The sequence below is a fragment of the Anomalospiza imberbis genome, chromosome Z, assembly GCF_031753505.1.
Source record: "Anomalospiza imberbis isolate Cuckoo-Finch-1a 21T00152 chromosome Z, ASM3175350v1, whole genome shotgun sequence".
NCBI classification, from domain to species: Eukaryota; Metazoa; Chordata; class Aves; order Passeriformes; family Viduidae; genus Anomalospiza; species Anomalospiza imberbis.
In genome coordinates this window covers 10,397,541-10,422,994 of record NC_089721.1, presented here as the reverse complement: position 1 = coordinate 10,422,994, position 25,454 = coordinate 10,397,541, and the positions used below count along the sequence as shown (strand labels likewise).

Sequence of the window (25,454 nt, the reverse complement as noted above, 5' to 3'; positions counted from 1 at the left end):
GGTGTCATGAGTTTTGGTATTTGGCAGTGAGAATGTACCCAGCATCAAGAGCAAAACCTGCCAAATTCACCACCTACAACTATATTAAGTTTGTGTCACCCATGAAGTACACATAAAGGACTCAAGCACAGGCCTGCTTTGGTTTGCTCCTCACAGATTTCCTATTCCCTATCAAACAGAGGTCTACATGTCACTGAATTAATGATGATTTACTAATTATGGATTTATGATGAAACACCGAAGTCTCTCCTCCATCTTCATCTTGCAGATCATCTGAAAAATTGAAGATGACAAGACAGCAAAAGAAGAAATTATCCATGCAACTAAGAAGAGAAGGACCCAGGATTTAGTACTCAATAAAGACAAAGATATATGTGACAGGATGCTCTCATCGCAAATGTTGTGACTTTCACATAGAAGGATTTCACTAAAGAGTACTGGGCTGACACTCTCAGGTGGAAGTAGGCAGGTAAAATTTTACTACTCAAGTGACCAATAAATCATCAGGCAAGGTGAAGCATGAATTCAGAATTATAGTCTGCATCAGGTACATATATTCCCTTATCATTATGTAAAATATGAATGCTTCTTCCAGTATCACAGACACTTCTTTATATATAGATGCAAATGATTCCAACGACAGAGATTCCCTCAGGCTGCAATGAGTGGCAAACCAGAACCCATGAGCCCAGCAATTACAGATCATTACTGGAAAGACAGAATGCTGATAGGTCATTCAGATGGCTCAGCTAGCCAGAGAAAATGCTGGGCACAGATTCCAAAGATGTGTCAACTGAAATCTATTAAGAAGAGTTTGCCAGTTTCAAATTCAGCTCCCATCATTCTCCTAGTGGAACAGTAATTAAGCACAGGACTTTTGAGAACTGAGACATCATACTTAATAGCCCTCAGCTCTGTTTTGGCCTGTATCAGCTGTTTTCACTGTGTCATAATCCTGAAGAAATGTCTTACTGCAACTCCTGTAAAGTTAATGGGATTAATAGCTTGGATAAACATGAAAGCAAAACTGAAGATCTTGATGCAACCTGTAATAATAAGAAGAGGTGGGGGAGGATAATTATTTTCGTCTTTTTTTTTCACTTTAAAATAACAATTTTAAAAAATCTAGCAAATATTTTACATCTGAAACCCACTACAAAAGCTGAAATTTATAGTATTAGGACAAAACTTTTTAAGGACTTTAGATTCTGAATTCTGTGTGCAGGAAAGCAAATATGCCCAAATCTGCAAGAGTTACGACTGCTTTTCCTACACGGTGTGTGGGGAAAAGCAAAGTTGTCAAATCTTTGTTTTCACTCTGCACATCCGTAACTACATAAGCAAATTGAACGTATCATGCTACGTGTATAGAGAGACATACCTGCACCATCTTGGGCTGTCACATCTGCACCATGTGTCACCATGATCCTGAGGCACTCTGCATGCCCTTTCGTGGCTGCCAGGTGAAAACTGGAAGACAGCATTTACATGTCTTTTATTATTATTAAGATATCTTTTCTCTTTCATTCATTAACTGCATACTGACAAGTTCTTTCCTCCCTGATTTTTTGGCATCCTTCCATTTCCTCCTAGGAAGATAATAGTTCTGGAAGTGAGATGGCACATCAGAAATACTTTGCAGTCATACTTCCATACTGCAGCTCAAATAATGTGCTCATTTTGGGACCCTCATTACAAGAAAGATGTTAATGTGCTGGAACATGTCCAGAGAAGGGTAACGAGGCTGGCAAAGATTTAGCGAACAAGTTCTGTGAGGAGCAGCTGAAGGAGCTGGGGAGAAAAGAAGGCTCAGAAGGGACCATATGACTCTCTACAGCTGCCTGACATCAGGGTTTAACCAGCTGGGGGTCGGTCTTTTCTCCCAGATAACTTGGGATAGGATGAGAGGAAATGGCCTCAAGCTGCACCAGGGGAGGTTTAGATTGAACATGAGGAAAAATTTCTTGACTGAAAGGTCATCAAGCACAGGAAAAAGCTGCCTAGGGAGCTGGTGGTGTTACCATCCCTGGAAGGCTTTTGAACATATTTAAGAGACAGGTAGATGCGGCACTGGTGAGGGAACACTGTTTAGTGGTGGACGTGGGTTGCTGGCTTAATGGTTGGACTCAATGATCTTAGAGGTCTTTTCCAACCTGAACAATCCCATGATTCTGTGATTTTACATGGGCTGCTGTCCCATCAGTACATATCATATACCTTATGTACATCTAGTCCCACACAACTTCTAAACTTTTGTCCCTAGTGATGTAATATATCCCCAAAGAATGCCTGGGCTTGGCGAATTGATAAAGAAAACAGAAGAGGTAGGGGAGGATAATTATTTTCTTCTTTTTTTTCACTTAAATATAACAACTTAAAAATAACTGACTTTGTCCTAGACATTTTAGTCAGAGTACTCAGATTTAGTCAGATTTAGTTAGATTTTCCCCTTTCAGTGGACAAAATTTAGTTCCTCTAAAACATGATTCTGCATTTCTTTAATTAAATTACATCAAGTTGTACTTCTGCACTGTCCTTTATAAAGCTCATCTTTCCTTTGTGTATGGGTAGGAGAAAACACTTTACTGTGAGTATCACCTAGAGAAATCAAAGCCACTGGATATTTGGGAGATTGTGCCAGAGATGCATATTTTCCACTTGTGGTTTTGCTGTTCACCCCAAGCACCTGCTTGCTTAAAGAGTGTGAAACTGCAGACATTACCAACCACACCACGGCACGATGCACTTCCAAGCATCAATTATCTAAGATGTAATTACAGGACAAACCAAAGAAATTATACTGAATTCAAACCTTTTTACAGTGGAAATTTTATGTTTGACATCCTCAGGCTGGGGACATCAAGATTCATAGAAGCAGTGCTACAGAGATGCTGCTGACTTCATTTTGCCCTGAAGCAAAAATGAAGGAAAATCTTCTGAAAACAGAGAACTTTATATCCTCCTGATGCATAACATGCCAATGTTGTCAAGTTTTAAGATATGGGCAGACACTCTGCTACCATGTGAGTTCTACCAACATCAGCCTGATGTGCACAAAGCAGTTTTTCAGTGGGAGTAATGTAAAATAAAAATTCAAGACAAAACCCTTGTAATTACTATTTCTTTGTGTGGGGAAAGTTAGAACCATCATCAAACATGCACCAAACTGAAAGAGCCAGTATTCCTGGGACGGTTTCTAATATCTTTTGAAGGAGATATTAGTTTTTAAATTATGCACCCCTGTGTAAAAGGGATTTTCCCCTGGAATGTAAAAGAAACATCATAAATCACGGAGCCACATCAACTACTGTATTTAGGAGTTTATATTTTGAACAACTGCTTCCTTTAAGTGTTAAAACTAAAGCTGACAGTTCAGCCTGCTAACCAGGGAAACTTGGAACAACAGGCAGGAATGAAATGGGTATTTCAGACAGAGTCTGTGAACTGCAACACCGTATTTCTATAATCATAGACTTCTTGAAAACTCAGCAGAGAAAGAGACCTACAGACAACATCTGACAAAGAAAGGAGAATTAATCAAAACAGAAGAAGTCCTGGAACAGAGTTATCTATCAAGTACAGCAACCACCTCACTCGCTAGAAGGAGTCCTTGCTTCTACACTGGCTACTGCTGTTTGCAAACGGCAAGAGAGACAGCACTTAAGCCTTGAACCTTTCTCTGCAAATATAAAAGCATTCTGTGTGTTCATCCTGTGTTCTACTGCCATAAACAAACTGAAGAGTTAACACATCCAAGAGCACAAGCAGCACTGCTGCTGTCTGCTCTCCAGTCATTCAACATCAAAACTTCATGTTCTTGGTGACCAATGCAAAGTTGTGTAAACATTCTTTGGAAGAAGTGGTTTCTCAGGCTCTGGGAAAATGACTGGGGGAGGGACACAAGAGGAGTCTGACAAATTCCAACACCTCTAATTTAGCCAGCACAACATACCAGCAAAATACCAAGACATGTTCCGATACATTTGTGTAAACAAAAAATACAATCAAATTCACTTATGTATTAGGAAGACTTTGAAGCACACAGTTGGCTAACTTACATTTGACAATATTCATAGTAACAATAAATACCTGAATAATAATAAATTGGCTAAATCTGGGGCACTGAGGTTTTACGGACGGATTTTGTAGTACGGTGCCAAATGCAACACAAACACGCAAGTGCTAAAGAAGTTTTATTTAGGTAAAATCTGACTGCAAAGAAAAATCAGAGAAAATTAAAAATAACTCTTTTCAGGCTATGCTCCTAAGGACATATGAATACCACCAACAAAAACAATTCCCATAGCAGTTCTCAACAAGTCATTACACACACAGATGTTTTATTTCACAAAGAACAGCTTGCTGTGTGTCTCCTCTCTGCATCCTTGTTCTGGTACTATCTCTTACATAAACCTGTAGTGAGATTTTTTTTTCTTAACAGTTTCAAAGCAATTGGAAGGGAATGGGGGATACAGTTACTTAACTGCTGATTTAGTAAACAGAGTCCTGCTCTATAGAGAGAACAACTCCAGAATGGGATGAACCTATTTGCAGCCATATTTAAGCTAAACTATTAGTGTTGGACAAACCCTCCACCTTAAGAAGCAATTCTGATTTTAAAGTTAATTGGCCCTGCTTTAGTTTGGCAGTTTTTTGGTGTGGTTTTTTAATATTTTTTTTAAATTAAAAAACCCCAAACAAACAAAACAGCCAACTCAAAACAAAGAAAAGCCACAAACCCAAACACTTGACTAATAAATACTGAGGACTCCTGTATAGCAGGGCAGGCTCTTGAAACAAAGACTGTAGGCATTCATTTCAGTACAGAATAATTTCTAATAAGCTACATAATTTCCTAAAATGTTAGAGGCAAAACCTGCAGGTTTCTAAACACTGGAGTTCTCACCATCTGGACGCCTAAAGGAGTGGTGCATTTTACTTGCATCTTCTATGAGTAAAGTTTCCTTGATATGAAAGCAAACAACTTTTCCTCCCATTTCCTGGTTGTGCAATGACTTAGGTAAACAAAAACAAACATGTAAGACTTCATTTGGACCAAGGGCCACGGTGAGGGTTGGATTCTCATTCAGCTGAAAAACCTATTACAACAACATAATTCATTTTCCCTTCACTATAGATAAGCCTGTTACTGCCACTTAGAGCCACATCTTGATAGCCCAGCCTGAACTGACTTGAGATAGATTACTTTTATTGCTGTAAAACATTTCTGTTCTTCCTGAGGAGTGGGATGGTCTCTTTTTATTGTATCCAGACGTTTCAGTGAGCAGAGGAGCAGCTGCCATTCCCAGTGGTTCAAGACCCACCTCGGCAGTAGATGGAAGATCAGTAGGTTGACACTGCTTTTTCCTACTGGGAATGTACAGGTCTCATAACTACTCAGTACTCAACAAGAAAAGGTGAAAAATTATGTTAGTTGTGAAGAATGCAAAGGCCAGTTGGAGTAAACAGACTTTTAGAGTAAGAGTGAACTCATTTCATGAGGTTCAGGTTCAACTGAAGAACAGCTACAAGGCTATCACCTCAAAATCTTGTCAGGACCTCAAATTTCTTGACCTGAAATGTTACTCAAATGAAAACCCCACATTGATAGAGGCTTTTTATGATGCTTGCTGCTGGAACAGAGGGCACAGCTGGGTATAACATCCCTGAACTACTCTGAAGCAGCAGATTTTTTTACAGATATCAGATGTCAATGGGTGAAGCACTTACATCTGTCCGAAACAGGCCCATGCCTTATTCAGGGCAATTGACCTTTTCCACATTTTGGTCACAGTATTAGACCAGCAAGGGAATGAAGACTTCTTTAACCAGCATCTGACAGACAAAGCACAAGAGTTCAGATAGAGCCAGTCTTTGCCAAAAGACCAAGAATGAGTGTTTTCAGAAGTGACTTAAATGTCAGTCTAACTAAAATGAAAAAGGACTGTAATTTTTACTACTGAGCTCATATAAAATTTTTCTTTACAAATCATTACACCATAAGTAGAAGAACAGAAATAATCCACATTTAGGAGTTAGACTTGTAAAACTGTAGCTGATGGCAATTGCTAAGGTGGTATTAGCAGTAAGACATGGTTCTGATATATTCAAGTTCTCTCTTTAACCATTTGCAGAGCTGCTTCCTGCAAATCCTCTAACTGAATGGTATTTTGACAGCTGGCTTAAAACAACTGGGTGGTCCATATATCTAGGGGAAGTGCCACAAAAGTAAAGAGAAACATGATAAAATCAGAAAAAATAAATATCAAGTCTTAATTTAAGACAATAACCTTCTAACAAGGAAATTATCATTTGCGAAAAGAAAAATGGTGGGGGAAAAAAGCAGAAGAATTACACCCAGTCAGAGGGTTCAATCTCTGTTTGGCAAGGTCATGCTCCAGAGTTTTTTCTGGGCAGAATTAGCATTCTCTGTAACACAGATTTTCTCTGGTGCCTGAAAGTACTTCAACACACTACTTAACAAAATCCAAAGCCAATAAAGAATATGGCTGAATTGTGGGTGCTAAGTGATATTGTATTTGTTATTTCCTATTATGACAAAGATGGAACCAAGTCAAACTTATATGCAAGCGTACAATACTATTGTTCTCTGTAATTTCAGTCTGAGTGCTCTGAAAATATTTTAAGTGGAAGAATGTTTGAAAAACACTATGAACTCATATACACTCATTGTCAAGGTTTATTTTGAATAAAAACATCCCTCCCCAAGGCAGATCATTCTTCTTCATTTCTAATGGATGTCAACCCTTTGTTGACTTTTAGAAAGTCTAACTTGCCTTCCAACAATTTGATGATTTATAGTTTCCCCACCAACCAATACCTTCACACAAACAAACAAGAATGATAAAGATACAGAGCTGCCTAGAGACCTTGTATTGCTGATTAAATAAAAGAAGAAAAATAGAAATTGAACAGATTTAAGCTTTGCTACTACCAGATCAGACACGCAAGTAATTCACCAGCTATCTCAGCCACAAAGTGACTTACTGATAACCTGGCTGACTTTCTGAACTAACTGGAGCTTTTATATATTTTAGAAGCAGCACCTAGCTTATCCCTCAAGGCCTCAACTCCTCTTTCAATAACAACAGGCAAAATAAACACAGTAGATGATATCTGGCTTTTGATTGCTTTCCACCACAGGCTGAGTGGCAGAAGAACCAAAGTTTCTGAGACCTGACCTGAAGAAGAAAGGGCCATGAGTTACCACTAGAGCAGCACATTCTGTGCATGAACAGAATACCTAGTGTCACACAGGAGGAAGTCCAGTGTGACCTCCTCTCACATGTAGCACCATGACCAGTCACTGTAGAAGAATATGGCTTACTGATCTGTCAGTGAAAAATAAGGAGCATCATGTAGAATTTCACCTTCAACCTAAAATTAAACCATGAAGTTTTGCTATGAAAGTCAAAGGGATCTTCATCTTTTCCTCACTGCATTACCAAGATACTGTCACTCATCTGGGACAATATATGTTGTAGGGAGAGCTAGTCATTTAGTTATGGAGAAGCCATACCAATGTTTGGCAGATCAGACTGTCTTAAAAGAAAATCAGACATCTACAGGTAATCACTATCAATACTTACCAGTTCATTGGGGATTTTTATTATTTTCTTTAAATAAATAAATTTACAGATTCACATTGCACCCATTTTAGCTACTCCCAAAAGCAACTGTACAAAATGTGGCTTTTCAATAATGGCAGCATTCCATATCATTATCCTGTCGCTTGCAAACATGGAGCCATAAGAGTTGAAAAATTGTCTTAGTAGAAAGAAAGTAAATACGTTTTGTTTTCAAATCAGAGCTGGCACCAGTACAAGCTGAGAAAATTATGTTTTCAGAGTTTTAAAACATTCAGTCAATGAGCTGCTGCAAACAACTTCTAGAGTATAGTGCAAGATTTTAAGAAGTTGACAGAGGCAGGTGTAGATTTACCAGGAGCTATGGGAGATTATTTTCCCCTCTCTCCCCTTTAGCACCAGCCAAAATAAAGTGAAGTGCTGCACACAGTCTGTGTCCTTCTGCTTTAATATGAGATGGCATCTGCCCTGCCCCAGTACATACAGAACCCTCTGACAAAAATTCTGCATTCCCCTTCTCTGTTAGCATGTATTCTGGGACAGCTTTCAAAAAAACAGCAAAACCAGAAGACCCACCACTGAAACCAAAACAATGCAGTTTTCATATAAAGTTTCCATCTTTGCTTCTTAGCTTGAAAAGTCTTGTTTCAATCATACACACCTTGAGCTATAGGACATTAATAAAAGACAAGCCTCTTTAATGGCTGTTTTCTTATAGAAAAGAAGCAATTGCATCATACAACACAGGAGCTGGCAAGCGACAGACTCCTGATTTTAGCCTTCAAACTCAGCAAAATATCCACCCAGCTGCTGTTAAGAGAGATTTCTGGGATCCCCAGCAGCTTTATACTTTTCAATCTCAGGTTGTGCTTCAGCAGTTCCATTTTCACATACAGTTTTCTTTGGCCAACTCTCTTACCACATTAACACAAACTTAAGCCTGAAATGTAAGGACTTTCCTTCCATGTACCATTAATTGTAAACACAAGTGCTCACAATTTAGATTTACCACATAAAGTTTCTTGCACGGTGTCTATTTTAAAATTCCTCAGGAACTACTGTCAGCAAAATGCAACAGAGATTCTGCAAGCAGAAGCTTCACGGCATTCCTAGATGTTGACAGAAAGTCTGAAATTTAGACATACTTTTTTTTATTTTTGGAGTTGTAGGGTAGAAAAATTAACAAAGTATTATAAACTCAAAAAACTTAAAAAGTCCAGAAATCTGTGCAGCGTGGCTTGAGCCTCCAAAGCCAAGGAAGGCACACAAGTAAGGAAGATTATTTCTGATAGTTTCTTTAAGACCATATCTCACGTATGAAGTCCAAACAGCTGCTCAGTTACCTTCTCAGTATACATACTCTATGGCACATCATCTTTTTAGCACAGGGTGAAATCCCAGAGGATGTGCCCAGGTAAAGACGACTTTCTTCCAGAAGCTGGGTAAAATCAGCTAGCCATCTTCAGTCCTCTCAAGGTCCAACAGAGTTCAAAGTTAAAATTAAGCCCAAAAATGACAGCATCCTCCAACACAACTCACTTTGTGTTACTGCCTGTGGGTCAGTAATTGCTGATAATTACCTTTGTATATGGAAAGTCATGAACATTAGAGCAACGTAACCCCGAACCATGCTGGCATAATAAGACACCAGGAAAAGGCTCAAAAGGGTGAGAGCAGTTGAGTAAAGGTTAATCTAAACCAAATAATTTTGTAGCATGAAAATCTAGCAAGACTTAAGAACAGCATCTAGTCCTCCAAGAACCGATGAGCAGAAATATGCTTATGAACCCGAGGGATACTGACAAGGGATAGCTCAGGATATGTTGTCCTTGATGCTTCTGTACCTTTTACATTCATAATACTTCCCATGTCTTCAGATTTGAAGCAACTGTTTGGATGTATTCTTTTTTTTATTAAGCTGTATGAAGTGAACTTCTTTTACTTCATGGGATAATTGAAACCAAGTGCAATAATATAAATTCATAGTAATTAATCTACTAGTAACACATTCTTCAAAGACCACTGCTTAATATGACCACTTCATATATTTTAAAATAAACTCTTTGGATTATTATGGCAATATACTTTTTATATTGTATTTCAGAATAACTATACTACTTAAGATTCCGTATTTTGGAAGAGGACCAGGGTCTGGGCAGTTGCACCAGCATGTGCAACTTCAGAGCTTATCTAATTTTTTTTTCTAAATTTTTCAGTTACTTTCCTAGTTACCTTTCAGCAGTTTCCTAACACAGGACCTGTAAAGAAGGTAGCAGAAAACAGAGTGAAACATAAGTCCAGTAAATAAGCAGCCAGCACAGTCTATTGCCTGAGACCTCAGTTTGAAGTTTAAAAAAAAAAAAACTTAAGTATATTCAACATTTGCACATTGCTCTGTTTCAGTTGTCTGTTCCCCTTCCTAGATTAGAGTACATTTTTAAGCCAGTAACAGCCAGTGGGTATAATTAAAATCTACACATACAGCTCATTTTGTTGCATAAGTCTTTGAAAAACATGTAAAACAACTGCAGCCCATTATATAGATAAAAATCTGAAAAACAAATGCAGCCTTAACCCTGTCCCCTCCAGCCTTGAAGAGGTTGATTCTGGCCCAATCCATGAGAGGCATGCTTCCCTCATGGCTCTCCTGCCAGCTCAGATAGGACAAGTGCAGGGAGCAGCCACAGCATTCCCCACGGGAAACTGGGGTGCTGGGTTTTGCCTCCACATGAGCCAAACTGCAGCTGTTTCAACCCAGGCATACAAAAACTCCCAATCATCCAGGCTGTGCTCTGATCCAAGCAACTGACAAATGTGTTGAAAGCCAGCCAGGTCTGGCAAAATCTGGGTATTTGGTAACTCTGCAAACAGAGCTGTGTTAACAGGGAATTCTAGTGGCTGCCTGATGCTGCATTACAGGTTTGGCCGATCCTGCCTGTGGGCAGGAGGCTCACAGGCTACCCAAACACAAGTGCAAGGGCCCTTCAGAAGAGGATCTGCTTCCCTCTGAGATGACAGCCCCTCTAAAAGACAATGAAATACAAAAGCTCTTAAGGATAGCCATCAGCTGTGTGAAAAAGCAAATTTAGAACAGAAGACACAAGCTGACTCAAGAAATTGCAGACTGATTGTTTTGTCTTTGAATTCTAGATATCGTCCGCAGGAAGCCCCATGCATGTAAGATGCAAAATCCATTGGGAGGCTTCTTAATGCTCAGAGAACTTTGGAATAGGGAATTCCCTATATGGAATAGGGAGTTTGTTCTTTAAATACATGGAATTTGTTTGATTTACAACATAGGAAATCACTAAAGAGATAAAGTAAAAAGTTTAGGATCTTTGTAACTGAAATACAACTAAAGATGATTAATTTCTGTCTCCTCAGAAGATGGCCTCTTCTCTTTTTTTTTCTCCTAACAACATTGAGGTATAAAAATGCTAAAATATCTTATAAAAATTGCTTTTAAAAAGTGTATAACAGAGCCTAGATGCTGTTGATTTCAAGTCCTGTCAAAAGTGTAGGCAAGAACTAAAAACTGGATCATGAAATTTTCCAACTCTAGTTGGAAGAGTCAAGGGAGGGGTCAAAACCATCAGAAATGGTCTACACAGTTTCAGTCAAGAGCCAGGAACAAACCACTATCATGAATTCCACTGCATGGGTCTCATTTAAAAGCCTGCATGATTGTCAATACAGTGGTGTTTGTTGGCAGTGTGGATTTTTTCATGTATCGCCATGATTTGATTATGAAATCAAAGTTAAGTATTGCTCCTCTCTTGAGGAGATAAAAACAATCCCTCTCACCATACATTAACAATCAGCTTATACTGAACATAATAGAAAAGTTAATCAGCCCAATTTAGTATCCTGGCAGTGGACACATTCAACCAACTATGGATGAGTTTCATTAACGTTTCTGAGCATTTGTCTAAAGTGGAAAGCAATTTTTCAGGAAACTTAATATCAACATCTTAATTAAATTACATCCCTAGCAATGCTGCAGGGGAGGGGAAGGGACAAAAAATGAAGAATCATTATTTGAACCTAAAAGGAACTTCAGAAAATATTTAGAAAGACAAAAGCTTTTACACCCAGATCTCCCATGGAAATAAACTTCACAAGACATTTTGGAATAAAAAACAGATTTCAGCTGTCTGTTGGATAGAGATAAAATAAAGTTTGAGATCCCTGTGGTCTTTCTTACTTTGTCCATGTTCAGAAACCTAGACGTTATTGCGACCATCTGGACCATGAGAAATTAAATACTGTGATAAATGTAAATTAATATTTTTTTCTCAGAGATCAAATCGATGTACAGCTCTTCAGCAGTCTGACTCTTGCATTTGTATGCATCTACATGATGCACTTTTACAGCCAATTTCTCTACCTGGGCAGCGATTTCTTGCCACAGTTCAGTAGCCCAGATGGGTTTCCCTCTGCACTGCCAATTGTTCCTTTTCTGTCAGTCCAGACACAACCACAGAGTGTTTGCCAACATCCACAAGTCAGTGCAGAGGTAGAGCACTGTTCATTTCTCTCATTTAGCAATACATAAAGCCAGCTGGCTTTGTATGTAAAGCTCTGCAACGTGTGCTTCAGCACCCACCACTTCTGAGGCAGCTCGAACCTCTTCATAAATTCCCAGAATTGGGGTGTAGCTGGCCTCAAATCCTCTGATTCCCAGACTCCAGAAACCGAAAGGTCATCCTGTTGTTTCTCCAGGTCCCTTCTGCCCCAGGCTCAAGGAAGGACCCTTCTCCCTGGTTGCAGTATACAGCACATACCTTACATCCTGCCCCGTTCTGACTGGCCCAAGGGCTCCTGCATGGGCAATATACTGCTAAATTTGTTCAAAAACTTCTTTTGTTGTTCCGGACCCCATTTGAGATCATTCTTCCATGTTACTTGATAGAAAGGGCTGACTGTGCTCTGGAATATGCATTCTCCAATCCGCAGAGCACCTAGGAAAGCCCATGTTTCTTCTACCTGGTTGGCAGGGGCATAGCTGCTATTTTGTTGACCACACCCATTGGAATCTGACGACTTCTATCCTCCCTTTTTACTCCTAAAACTAAATTCCCTGGGCAGGACTTGACCTTATTTTGCTTTATGGTCTGGAGGGGAAGCCGTGTGAGGAGCAGCTGAGACTGACAGGACACCTCACTGCAGTTACAGCTCCCTCACAAATGGAAGCAAAGGGGCAGGCACCGATTTCTGCTCTGTGGTGACAGTGACAGGAACCAAGGGAATGGCCTCAAGTTGTGTCAGGGGAGGTTTAGGTTGGGTATCAGGAAAAAGGTCTTCCCCAGAGGGTGGTTGGGCCCTGGAACAGGCTCGCCAGGGCAGTGGTCACAGCACCAAGCCTGACAGAACTCAAAATGTTTAGACAATGCACTCAGGCACATGGTGTGACTCTTGGGGTGTCTGGTGCAGGAACAGGACTTGGACTTCGATGATCCTTGTGGGTCCCACCCAACTCAGATTGTTCTATCATTCTATGTAGTCTTCCAATAGCTTCTTTTAAGGTAAATATTTTACATACAAAGAAACATTCTTTCTCAAAGGTAATTAAAACATTATCTACTTTTTGAAAAGTGATGTTCTTCATGCCACTTGCCCCCACCTCCTTATTCTGTAAGATTCGAAAGGAAGGAAACAAAAATGAATACTATGTACATAATAAATATCAAGTATTTGCAGTTGGAATATGCTCCAGAATTTATTTTTAGTCCAGCCTCCAAGGCATGAACTAAATGTCTCTTTCAAATGAAAATATATCTTTTCTATTAACTGCTAAACTGCTATTGGCAGTAGTTTTGTGAAGGAGTCCTTAAAGCACAAATTTGCAGAGGTTTCTAAAGCTTTTTTGTACTATCATTAGAGTAATTCTATTGAACAACAACTGATTCAATTGCAGATTAAAAAAATGTACAGAGATCTATTGTTTCACTTAGTAGCCAAAAGCATTTAATTCTAGTTTAGTACCTTGCAGAAACATGCAAACAAGGCAGTAATGGATTGGCACACTGACAAAATAACTTGAGGACAAGGAAGTACTACCATTTATACACTGTAAATCCTTTCCAAAATCATTCCCCCACCCCCATCCCTCCACTTCCCCTCAATAATGGCAGTAGCTTCTTTTTGAACACTTGATCTTGTGGAAAGTGCAGCACATGAATGAATCCAATCCTATCATTCCTGAAAGGGATCTTTTTGAAAACCTTTTTTTGTTAGTTCAAGTGGATTTAAATGATCAAATTCCAAGCTGGAAAGCCCCGTTTTGTTGTTTAAGGAAGCTGGACCAAAAGAAAAAACAACCAACCTATCTGGCAAAGTAAGACTACAATGACAGAGTCAGATTTCCAGATAGGTTCTATTACAACTGTGCTTGGCAATAGCCTGTGGGAGCAACAATGGGACTGTGTCAACTTATGCCAAAGGTGGATTTGCTCCATGGCCTTAAAAGTGATTTATTGTTTGTAGAAAGAACTTAGTCAAAGGCAGGGTGACGGTGTGGAAAGTCAAGCGAGTCTTAAAAAAACATAATTTCATTATTCTGACAAGGTATTTTTTAAGTACCTTTTTTTAAAGAGATACTGCTGAGGAGTTAAACCTCCTAATGAATATTTGTAAATATAATCTCTAAGAAATACCTACCTTAATACTAGATACTTTAAATTAATGAGCTACCTAGACCTCATTATTTTAAGCATCTCCATTTTATTGCATGGCGACAATTCACTAAGTAAAGGGCCTAAATGATAGGGACTAAAGAGGACACAGAGGAAATTTAGGTGGTAATGTCCAAAACTGAGCCAAAGTCGGACCACATCATAGCAGGACTAAGTGGGATGATACATACAGTACACAACAGGACTAATAAAGAATACCCTTGGTTCTGGTCTTTGTTCCTTTCAGTTCAAGCATTTTATAATAGGAAGCCATATAATTCTAAAATAAAAGCTTAAAAGTACCTCTCTAAGCATGAAAAATTATCCTCTACACCTTCTGTTTAAAATAATGCACTATATTACTATATCTCAAAAATCCAGACAGCACTGAAAATTTTGTTTGTAGGGTTGTTAACAAAAAGACTGAGAAAGACAAGTCTTAAAAGAAACACATCACACCTTAAGGGTACAGACAATGAAGGAGCTAACAAACCTGTATTACAATGTGTAATTGTTTCTCCTTTTTTTCCTTTCAAGCACATTCCAAAGTCTTTAATCACATTATGCACTCTGTTACATAACTGAATCCACCACGTTCTTCTGGTTAGTCAGCTTCATCCTAACTAAGTAAATAAATGCATCAACATATACTCACAGGGATCAATAGAACACTCATGCAAAGAGCTCCCTTCCCAGATGGCACTGCAGACAACTTTCTAAAATGTAACCAGCAAAATCACAAGCCTCATGAGGTTCAACAAGGCCAAATGATGGTGCTGCACCTGGGTCAGGGCAAACCCAAGCACAAACACAGGCTGTGCAGAGAATGGACTGAGAGCAGCTCTGCCAAGAAGGACTTGGGGGTACTGGTGGACAAGAGGCTGGACATGAGCCAACAATGTCAGCTCACAGCCCAGCAATCATACCCTGCTCTGCATTAAAATAATTCTGTGGCCAGCAAGTCAAGGGAGGTAATTCTGCCTCTCTACTCTGCCCTCAAGAGAGGGAGCACTGGTCCATCCCATGTCTCTCCAGGCTGTAGACAGGAGTGTTGTGCAAGACAGCGTCAAGTGTTCTGCACAAGTCCAGACAGATGATGATGTTGCTCTTGCCTCATGCACCACAGTTGCAAGCCAGCTACAGAAGACCAAAAAATTTGTCAGCCATTATTTGCCTGTATTGAAGCCATGTTGGCTGTCACCAATCACTGCCTTATTTTCCATGTGCAAGGCTCATAGGAGGAGGCTTTGGAGGGACCTTGTAGCACCTTCCAGTACCTAAGAGGGAACCTACGATAAAGATGGAGAGAGATCTTTTACAGCGGCATATAGAGATAGGACAAAGTGAATGGCTTCAAACTGAAAAAGGGTGGATTTAGATGAGGTAGTGATAAAAATTCTTTACTGTGAAAGACGTGAGGCACTGTAAGAGGTTGCACAAAGAGGTTGTGGAAGAACCATTCCTGAAGTGTTCAAGCCTAGGTTGGATTGGGCTTTGAGCAACGTGGCCATGTGTGGGTGTCCCTGCCCATCGCAGGGAGATTGGAATGAGATTTCTTTAAGGTCTCTTCTAATCCAAACCATTCTGTGATTTTGTGAAATCTGAGCACAAGGGTGGACAGCTCTCCCAAAAAGCCCTGTGCAGATCATGATTTCCCAGCACAGGAGTTGCTGATGTTACAGGTGGGGTAGCTAACAAACCAGCACCATGCTCTTGCAGCACATCAACAGACCTCAGTGCTGGGCTGCAGAAGGGTCTACTCCTCTAAGCAGAGGCCAGGCAAAACCAGCTGTGTCAGGCACTCAGAACACAGCAGGAATGAAGCACTGGCATCACACGCAAAAAATTATTGCTGAAGTCCATTTTGTACACACCAAAAAATATTCTGGAGTGATAAAAACACAAACAAGACATAGCCCAATATTAATAAGACATGCTGGAGAACATTTCTGGGCCACCTTTGGTAGCTATGTCTCTCCAGATTAGTGTCATTGCTTCCACACCTGTCAGTCTCTATCTTTCAAAACGTAGACAGAAATAACCTGAGCAGGTCTGCTAAATTTCCCAAAGCACTGGAAACAGAATGAGACTTGACCTGCTGTATTTCTGCATCACAGCAACGCTGCTTTTATTTCTTCTCTCTCTAGCTGCCTTTTAAACCACAACACAGAAAAAATTTTAGAAGTAAATGACAGTCAAATGAGCATACAGAACAAGAAGCAGCAGAGATCTTTATAGCACTAACTCACATGTGCTCCAAGCAATTGAAAGAAGTATTTGCAACTGCGTTGTTAGTAACACCATCATTCATATAAATACATGCTTACTGACTTAGTAGCTGTGAAGAAAGAATGAAAAAGAGAATTTTTTAATTGTAGCCATGTACAGCTGAAAAATTGTTGCACCAATACCTAGCTACATTCTTAAGAGTTACCAGATACTGATAAATTCAGTCTTGGGTGGTTGCCTAGAAAATTCCATAGTATCAATTTATACATAAAACTTGCAAAGTAGGTGTTACACTGGATACACTGTATACAGTGTGCAGCTTAAAAACACCTTAAGAATTGAGGTCTGAAGTTATGTTGATTGTAAAACTATGAAATGCTAAATACAGCTGTAATTATGAAGATTCAATGGCCAAAATCAAAACATATGTGTGCAACTTAAAAAAATTAAAAATCTATTAAAATATGGACAAGAAAGCCTGCTTGACGTAATTGAAGACTTGGACTTCTGCAGTAAGAAATTGCAGGTTATTATGAGTCAATCCATCACTCAGTTCCCTCAGATGCAGAGCAGAAATAGAGCAGATGTAGGAAATTGAACCAGACCAAGAAAGAAGCAGAGTATGACTCAATAAATGAAATCCAGAGGTAATTTATTAGAAATTAAGAGTTTGGTATAAACTGCTTTGTGCTGCCCTTCCCAAGACTAAGCTGCCTTGTAGTGCCCTTCCAAGTCCTCCTTTGCCCACATCTATCCAGAATTTTATCAAGGTTTTGGTTCTCACAGGACGCCTATTTCTCACCTATCCATCGAATCATTTTTCTGTGCCATACAGAATAAAGTGTAAGGATAGCAAATTTTTGGCCATAATTTTCTTAGCATCTGTAGTTTTCTTGGAATATTTTATCTCCCACAATTCAGAATGTTTGCAGGAGAAGAAGAGGAAGAACAGAAGATATATATGAAGTATATATTAAAAGGAATCTCATTTACACAAAACTTTCATTAGCACACTTCACTCAAAACAAGGAACACTTGGCAAATCCTTAGCATCTGCAGGATTTTAAAACTCTGTCACCATAGTTTCAGTTCAGCCAAACAAATATCCACAGAGATTAATATCTTTTGGAGTATGCAATCTGCAGTGTGCCATAAAATTTGAAAATACCCTGTCCTAAAAGGAGCCCACTCTACCCAGTAGTTTGTTAACCTTCAAGTCACCTCAATGGGTTTATGATTTTGAAATGGAATTTTAAAGGTAGAGTTACAAATCAGTATCTTGACAATTACAAATCAAGACTTGCAGAATGCATTGTGCTTCAGAAGAAAAAGAAACCTTCGCTTTCAGGATAGTATCTGTTTTTTAAGTCACAGAAGTGGCAGACTTCTAGGTCTGGGGTTTTCCACAAGTTAAATCACAGGTTTTGGTTGTGAACTTACGCAGTTTTGCCCTCACTGTCTTGTTTGGTGGCACTGGCTCCCTTTTTACCCAGCAGTGAAGCCACTTTCTCAGGGTCTCCATTCTCCACTGCCTGCAGCAGCCGATCGTCATTCTTATTCCACTCATTGGTCTGAGTAAAAGGAAAAGAAAGGAGAAATATTATCAGTACCAGTTCTGTGTACAGGCTCTCCAGAATGATCCTGCACCCATTTATCACCACTGAAAGCTTAAACAAAAGCCCAGCCCTAAGAACTGGCACAGACAAAGCCACATAAAAGTAATCTGCAAGCTGTGCAGCAGAGGTTCCCAAGGATTTGATGGCTTAAGCCAGGGCCCAAGCAATGTCTGAAGATGAACAGTAACTTGGAAACTCTGTAGAAGAGTGGTGCAGGAAAAAAAAAAAACATATTTTCTTACTGTATTTTCAAACATTCTCCTTTATTTTTCCAGTCCTGGTTTCCATTTCAGAGCTGTACCAGCCCCATTGGATCTTCACTACATGCATCACATGGATAAGAAATGAGGTGCCTCATCTTATCCAGACTCCACCCTAACAACCCGAACCAGCCAAAACTTTCCATATTAAAGGCTTTTCCCAGCTCACATTTTGTAGAGGTTAATGCCTTAAGAGACTGCCCTTTGCAGACTACAGGGAGCTTTTATTGAGTTTTTTATCCCATGTTGGTCTTTAAAACAAACAAACAAACCACTCACACAGTGCTACTGAAAGAAAAGAAAACCACCCTACTTTCAGATCTTTCCAAACCTAATCCATTAAATCTTTTTGATCCCTCTCAGCAGCTGAATCAAGAACAGGACATGACTTCCCAACTTGATGACTCTTCCTCCTCCTCTGAACCATCAGGACAATGGCCTATTTCCTCTAAAAGACTTCCAAGTAGAATCTAGCAAGATCCTAAGGAAACAGAGGACAGTTAACCTTCTGTATTCCATGTGATCACAGCAAAATGAGCTCTGGAAAAGGAGTTGAACCTGGACTAACAACAGTGTTCAGTCTCCAGGAAAAACAATCTGGTGCAATAAAAAAGCTGCATTTGAAGCAGTGTTAGCACCCAGCTACACTCAGGAGAGTTAACCTCAACAGCTGTGGCTTTCTCTTTGACATCAGTCAGCTCATCTCCAGCTGACTGCCTATTCATGAGCACTTGATTTGTACACAACTTCTGGTGTTACTGAATTCAGGTTAATACCTTGAGAAATATTTAATAAAATACAATAAAAAAAACCACGCACACACCTCCCCACCCAACACCTTGTTCTGATGCTCTATACAGATTCTTTTTTTTCCCTCCAGATACATAAAAACTTTGACATTTTTCTGTCTGGGCTTGTGAGGAAAAGTGTATGATGTGCACACTTATATGAACTTAGCCCACAGACAGCTCACACCCTGAAAAACAGGAGGAAAGTGTTCCGGGTTAAAAGTAATTTTAAAAACAAATTAAAAGAACCATTAGGGAGAGTGCAGTATGGGCAGGAGAGCAGACAAGTTGGAAGAACACCACCTGGAACCAAGAGTACGAATGGCAGCTCTATCCAAGGAAGTAGCATGCAGACACAGCAACTGCACTCTGTTATGGCAGTGAATGACTGGTGGGTCAGTGCACATCCAGCAGATCATAGTCTTTATTCTTATGGCACTGCAATAAATTTCTATAGACTCTGGAGCACTAATTACATCAGCAAAAAAAATTGTTTCTCTAAGCAATATTTAGACTCCATGACAATGAGTGGCCAGCCAAGCAGCAGGCTCCACCCAAAATGAGACTCATTGCCTATTCTGCATTTGGGGAATTTCATGCTTTAAAGGCAGCCTGATATTAAAAGCAGATGTTAAAAAATGTATCTTAGTTGTAAATAAAAAACTTCAAAGTTAACACTCTTTATTTGACAGTACGTCTTTTGTTTTGGAGTTTGACCTGTTTCTGAGCTTTTTTATTATTCAGTCATGTAGGATATTTATATACAGGGTATTTAATTAATCAACCTTAATCTATACACACGTCCACTGCAATATTACCTGAAATCACCAATTTACTTTTGAAACATGAAATTGAATAAACTACAGAAAAATGTTAAGATTAAGGCCTGCTGAAAATCCTTAGCAGAACAGCTTTCAGAAGAACATTCAGCTTTAGAGTACAAAATGGCTGCATCTTCAAGAAGCATGAATATTCCTTCAACAGTCAGCTATTAAATTGAAACATTATTGGCATATAATCCAATATTCAGTGTTCTGGTACAAGCAAGTAAGCACACAAATACTGACTCCCATATTTAAGAAATATCTGAGAGAAAGTGTCAATTTCCCCTTTGGGAAGCTTCTGTGGTAACTGTATTAATCTATAATTATACTATCATTAAAATCCCAGACCAAAAAGAAATGAACACAGCTGTGTCCCAAATTACCCCTCAGTATTTATGTAGTGTGGAAGCTGCACTGAGGAGATACTCAGATATTGCATGGAGAAACCTGGAGTACTCTGAAAAAGATTCTGATGAAGCAGAGCAATGTTCATGCTAACAGCAAAACATTTTATTACATATGGAATCACTCTTTTACAAGAACAGATTCTTTAGCTCATCTTTACTGTAGTATTCAACCATATCCTTTCTGGTATCCTAAAACGAACACTCACACACAAACACAATTAAGGAAACACTTAATGAGGCCTCAACTAAAAACTGTTGCCTACTCATCTGTACAGCTAAAAAGATTCCCTCATACTTGAGAAATAAATAGAACTGAATTTGGACAAGTCTTTATGTGACCCTGAAAACACAATCGGTAGTTTCAGATGTATCTCAGTGTCAAGGAAAGGCTATCATTGTACATTTCTTTATTTTTCATACAGAGCTGGAGAATTGATTCCTTTTCCTGCTTAGAGGAATGTGGTAGAGGCTGGTAGCTAGGCTAGATATGTATATGATTTTAGATTCCTGTTTTCAGTTCTATATCTAATTAGTGTTTCTTCTTTCAAGCATTGTGACTCAAGAGATATTAAAGGAATGAGTAATTTTAGAGATTGCCACAAACCTAAATCCACTTATATTTGTTCTTGCAAATGCATGTTTAACATCACACTACTGTACGTGAAACTTTGTTTTGCTCCAGGAAAACAAAATACACGCTGTTTCTCTTTATCATTGCACAGCAGTTATGCTTATTTATAAACTAAAATATATGTGTCCTACCCAAGATGTTTAAAAGCCATCACACTCCATTGCTCACATAAAGTTGTTGATCTTTTCATTAAAGCAATAAAGATTCCATTCTAAGGCACCAATAATGTATCATCATTGTAATTGTAGATTAAATGTCAATTTTATGCAAGCTACAAAAAACTATTTACAGACCTTGATTTATTTTTGAAATTAAATTATACAGAAATATGTTCACACAGAAGAAATAAGTATGCAGGCATCAACTGTTGTTCAAATATTCCTCTGATAGGATCAAAACTGGTATTTTTCTTCCCCATTGTGCTCAAAGACCAGCTATGCATTCCAAAAGTTAAAGGGAGAGCCAATAAAATAAATGGCACATAATAGACTCTCAAAAACCCATTTCAGTATGGAATCATAGCCCTACTGTCCATTTCTTCAGGGAAAGAAAAATCTCAAAGGACAGACAATACAAATGACACCCAGAAAGAGACTGTACCCAGGATTTGCCAAGAAAGTAGGAGGCATTTACGTGAGTAGGGCTCTTAAAGTGGCTCATGAAATTAAATATTGCACAGGCATTGCTGTCCACAGCACATCAGAAAACCCAGATTTCTGAACAGAGGCAGTGACTGCTGCATTACATTACATTTCTGGAATCTCTTGTAATATTAGCCTGGTTCTGACCCCATAAGTCACACATCATCAAGTATACACCAAAGACTTGGGAGGTAACTTCTGCTGGGATGATGCACAACATGGGTACTCCTTGTTACTGTTCATTGCAGAAGTCACCTTGAACTGACACCCATCATGCAGCACCAGCATTTGTCTATCCTGGAAAACATGCACATGGGAGGTGCTCTCTTCTGCCAGGAGTACAGGATGGCCAGCAGAACTGGAGACCCTAACTTCATAAACCCACTGTGTTTCCTCCATTGCAGTCCCCACATCTTCCCGTTCCACTTTTCCCAAGCTGCCCAGACATTTCTGCTGCCTCTTCTTCAGCTGTGTGCCACATACTGCCCCCTCTATCTAAAGATTCCTCAGTTGCCTTGCTTTCAGATCTCATCCAAGCAGCACAGCACCAGCCACCACACAGCCCTTGGGGAACTTCAGTTCTGTTATACCACTCACTCAGGTAACATAAAAGAGTGTTTTATGTCAGAGAGGTCTCCACGCAGAACATTCTGAGCCAACCCATGCAGAGCACTTCCAACTCAAGGTTAGCACAAAATATCAGCACGGTCTTCAGGAATACCTTGACAATAGCACAAGAGCAACAAAACCAACAGCCAAGCAGGTACTTTTCATCACCAATAAAGCTGGGGGTACTTTTGTTTTGTTTGGAGATGGTTTCGCTTGTTTTATGCTAAGACTGCTGCAAATACACAAGTTAGTCAACTGAGTATGCAGCATTCTAGTAAAAAAACCCCAAACCTGAGCATCTCAGCGTAAAGATAAACACATATATGTAAAGAATTTGGAAGAATCTTATCATAGAAAAGACTGCACATGTGAGTTCTCTTCACCTGCACCCCCACCCTACACACCCCGGCCCCCACTCCTGTAGGCCACATGCCAAACAGTTATTAACAGCCTTCCTTCAAACAATTAACATTTTGCAATAACAATGGCTTGTGAACACATGCAAAATTGATGAAACACATATTTCAGCTTCAAAGACTGCAGCCAGTGCTCCACTCAGTACCTCTTCAGGTTTGGGGGAGGGGGAAGAGTTAGTCTGTTTTTTGGGTTTTTTTCGAACGTGTATAGTGTTCAGTATACGTAGCAATAATGAGTATTACGTATGCAGAGGCAAAGTAATCTGATCAAAGCTCAAGATGCACAAGTTTTTGGAAAACAGGTGTTTTTCCTATTAATGTGCAAGGGATCAGATAATCTGTCATTCCTAATAAGTCCTAAGATACAACACTGACAGCTGAAGGGATGGCATGCTAAAATTCAAACATCTGGTGGCATTGAACATTCCTCTCAAGCATGCTTTTTATTCTTGATTTTCAGTTTTCAGATGGAAAGGTGTGCTGTAGGAGCTCACTCAGAAGCACCTCCCTGGCAACAGTTCAGTGGTTTTCATACTGAAACACTCATGAGCCTAAGAAAGGAGCTGGCAGCACAGAGGCAGCCATGCTTAGGATGGAAAGCCACTCCTGCACAGGGTGCTGTGTGGTCAGTATTAATGAAGTGAGGCTGAGAACTTGAGTGACAACATCACCAGTTTATGACTAGTGGTTTAAAAAGGCAATGCTCAGGCCAATGCAGAGTGCTCACACCACCTCCAGTGATCACCATCAGGATGACCTCTCAAAACCATGGCTCCATCACAAGCTTCGGCAGCAGTTACCAACAGCAACTGCACCGGCAGCTGTCGAGTCTCCTGTAAGCCCTCTCTGCGCACAATTTATTTCCAATTTTATCATTGCAAGATACTAATAAAGTACTTATCATAGTCGTGGGACTGAAACCATCCAGTAAAAATCCTTCATATTTGGGATCATACATAGCATGTTGACAGGTTGACAGATTTTGAGTCCAAAGAGAAACCTTCATATCGAAGCCTATTTTCTTACAGAGTTAAAGCTTGCACTGGCTGCTTTATACATTGCTTTCTCTGTCACAAAGTGAACCATTTCCTTTCCAGAAGAGAAGCTGAGGAATCAAAACATGTTCAAAAAAGGTAGCTATTCATTTTTTCATCACCACCATATCAGGATATTAAGCCTCATTTGTCTAAGATCACCAGCACATATCATGCAAGAAATAACCTATAACAAGAGGTGATAGTTCTACTTAGCACTTGTACAACGTTTTCCATGAGCAAATACCTAAGCAAACATTAACTGGCAGCAACTTAGTTTCTTTATCTTTGGCATGCAGCCTACAGGAGATGATTTAAGTGACCTTGCATTGTTGCAAACCGACTGGAGACAAAGTTATGTTATCTCCACTGAAATCAGAACTGCAGGGAAGCTGACTAGCAAATTGAAATTCCTGATAATTTCAAACTCAGCAACTCAGTGTCTGAAAAGGAAAGGAATACTTAAAAACTGGAGTCACAAACAAATGCATGGCAAAGACACTGAACACCACTGCATCACAAGGTCATCCACAAAAGTCCACATGTGCTGGACTTCCCAAGAGAGTTTTAAAAACAAGAACAATCTTATTGTACTGAATGCATTCACTAAACAAAACATCCCTTGAAGTTAAAACAACAGATGACAGTTTTTCTCGAAAGAATGGCTTATCTGTAAACACTATAACCCAGGAGCCAGTGGTATGTAGGTAAGGAGCGTTCACCTTTCCTGGCCTTCCCATCTGTAATTTAGAGATTGTATTTGCCAGCAGCAAGCTTGGGTGGTGGGAATGGAAATCTCACTTGCAGAAGGGCAGAATGTTGTTGACCTTATCAGCAACAGCTTATTCCAGTCTGCAGCAGCTTCTCCCAGGACATTCAGAGCTCAGCAGATGCCGGCAGCTGCTGCCTCCCGGGCTCCTTTCAGTTGCTGTGGCTGCCAAAGCCCGCCCTCGGCGCAGTGGCATTGCAAGCTGACCTCTGCTGCACCGCACCGACCGAGGCAGCGCCCCTGAAAGGCCATGCCAAAAGATGCTGTGCTCATTAACTTCGCCACAAGTAAGGTCTAGACCTCTAATTAAGTTGTCAGAAAAGCAAAGCGTGATAATGGCGTTCAAAGTATTCATGGTGATACTATCTAAATGTCACTAATTGCTACAACCCAGTCTTTTCCAGCTTCACTTGACCATCCATGTTGCCTGTTTTAGGTGACTGAAGGCTAATAACACTAATTATATTTACATAAGAAGATGAAACATTTGCAGCTCACAAGATTACACATGACATTCTTTAAAGGTGGAAATGGCAGGAATGAAGTAACCCGTGCACATTTTACAACCAGAATCGTCAGTCCACTGTCGTCCTCTTGCTTCTTGCTATGGTGCATAGCTGGGGTAACTGGCCATGTGAATTGCATGAGGTCTGTTTGATACTGGAGGCTGTATTTGTGTCAGAGGATGAATTCCATTTGAATCAGAGATAAAAACACGACAGGGAAGGCAGGAAGCAGTTGGAGTGAATGGACAAGGAATGCTAACAAAAGACTAACGGCAGATTGTCAGTAAACCTTGATAATTACCCATTCATTGGGTAGCTTCTGTAGATAAAGAAGTGATTATTATCCAAGCAAACCATTTTTTCATGCTGAACCCCAGAATAATACAACTGAACAGCAAGTCACTCAGCAGGGCACCTCTATCAGCCAGTGAGGCTGCCCGGAA

At 39.7% G+C, this 25,454-nt stretch overlaps 1 protein-coding gene across 4 annotated transcripts in view; it reads right to left on the bottom strand.

Annotated features, from left to right (window-relative positions):
• RAI14 (retinoic acid induced 14) overlaps positions 1–25,454 on the bottom strand; it is an 85,618-nt gene that overhangs the window by 19,102 nt on the left and 41,062 nt on the right. For all 4 annotated transcript variants that reach the window (XM_068176674.1, XM_068176676.1, XM_068176677.1 and 1 more), the window contains exons 3-4: positions 17,951–18,081; positions 1,382–1,470 (exon numbers count right to left, since the gene is read on the bottom strand). In XM_068176674.1, the coding sequence (XP_068032775.1) occupies positions 1,382–1,470; positions 17,951–18,081 (220 nt within the window). The remainder of the gene's footprint in view (positions 1–1,381; positions 1,471–17,950; positions 18,082–25,454) is intronic.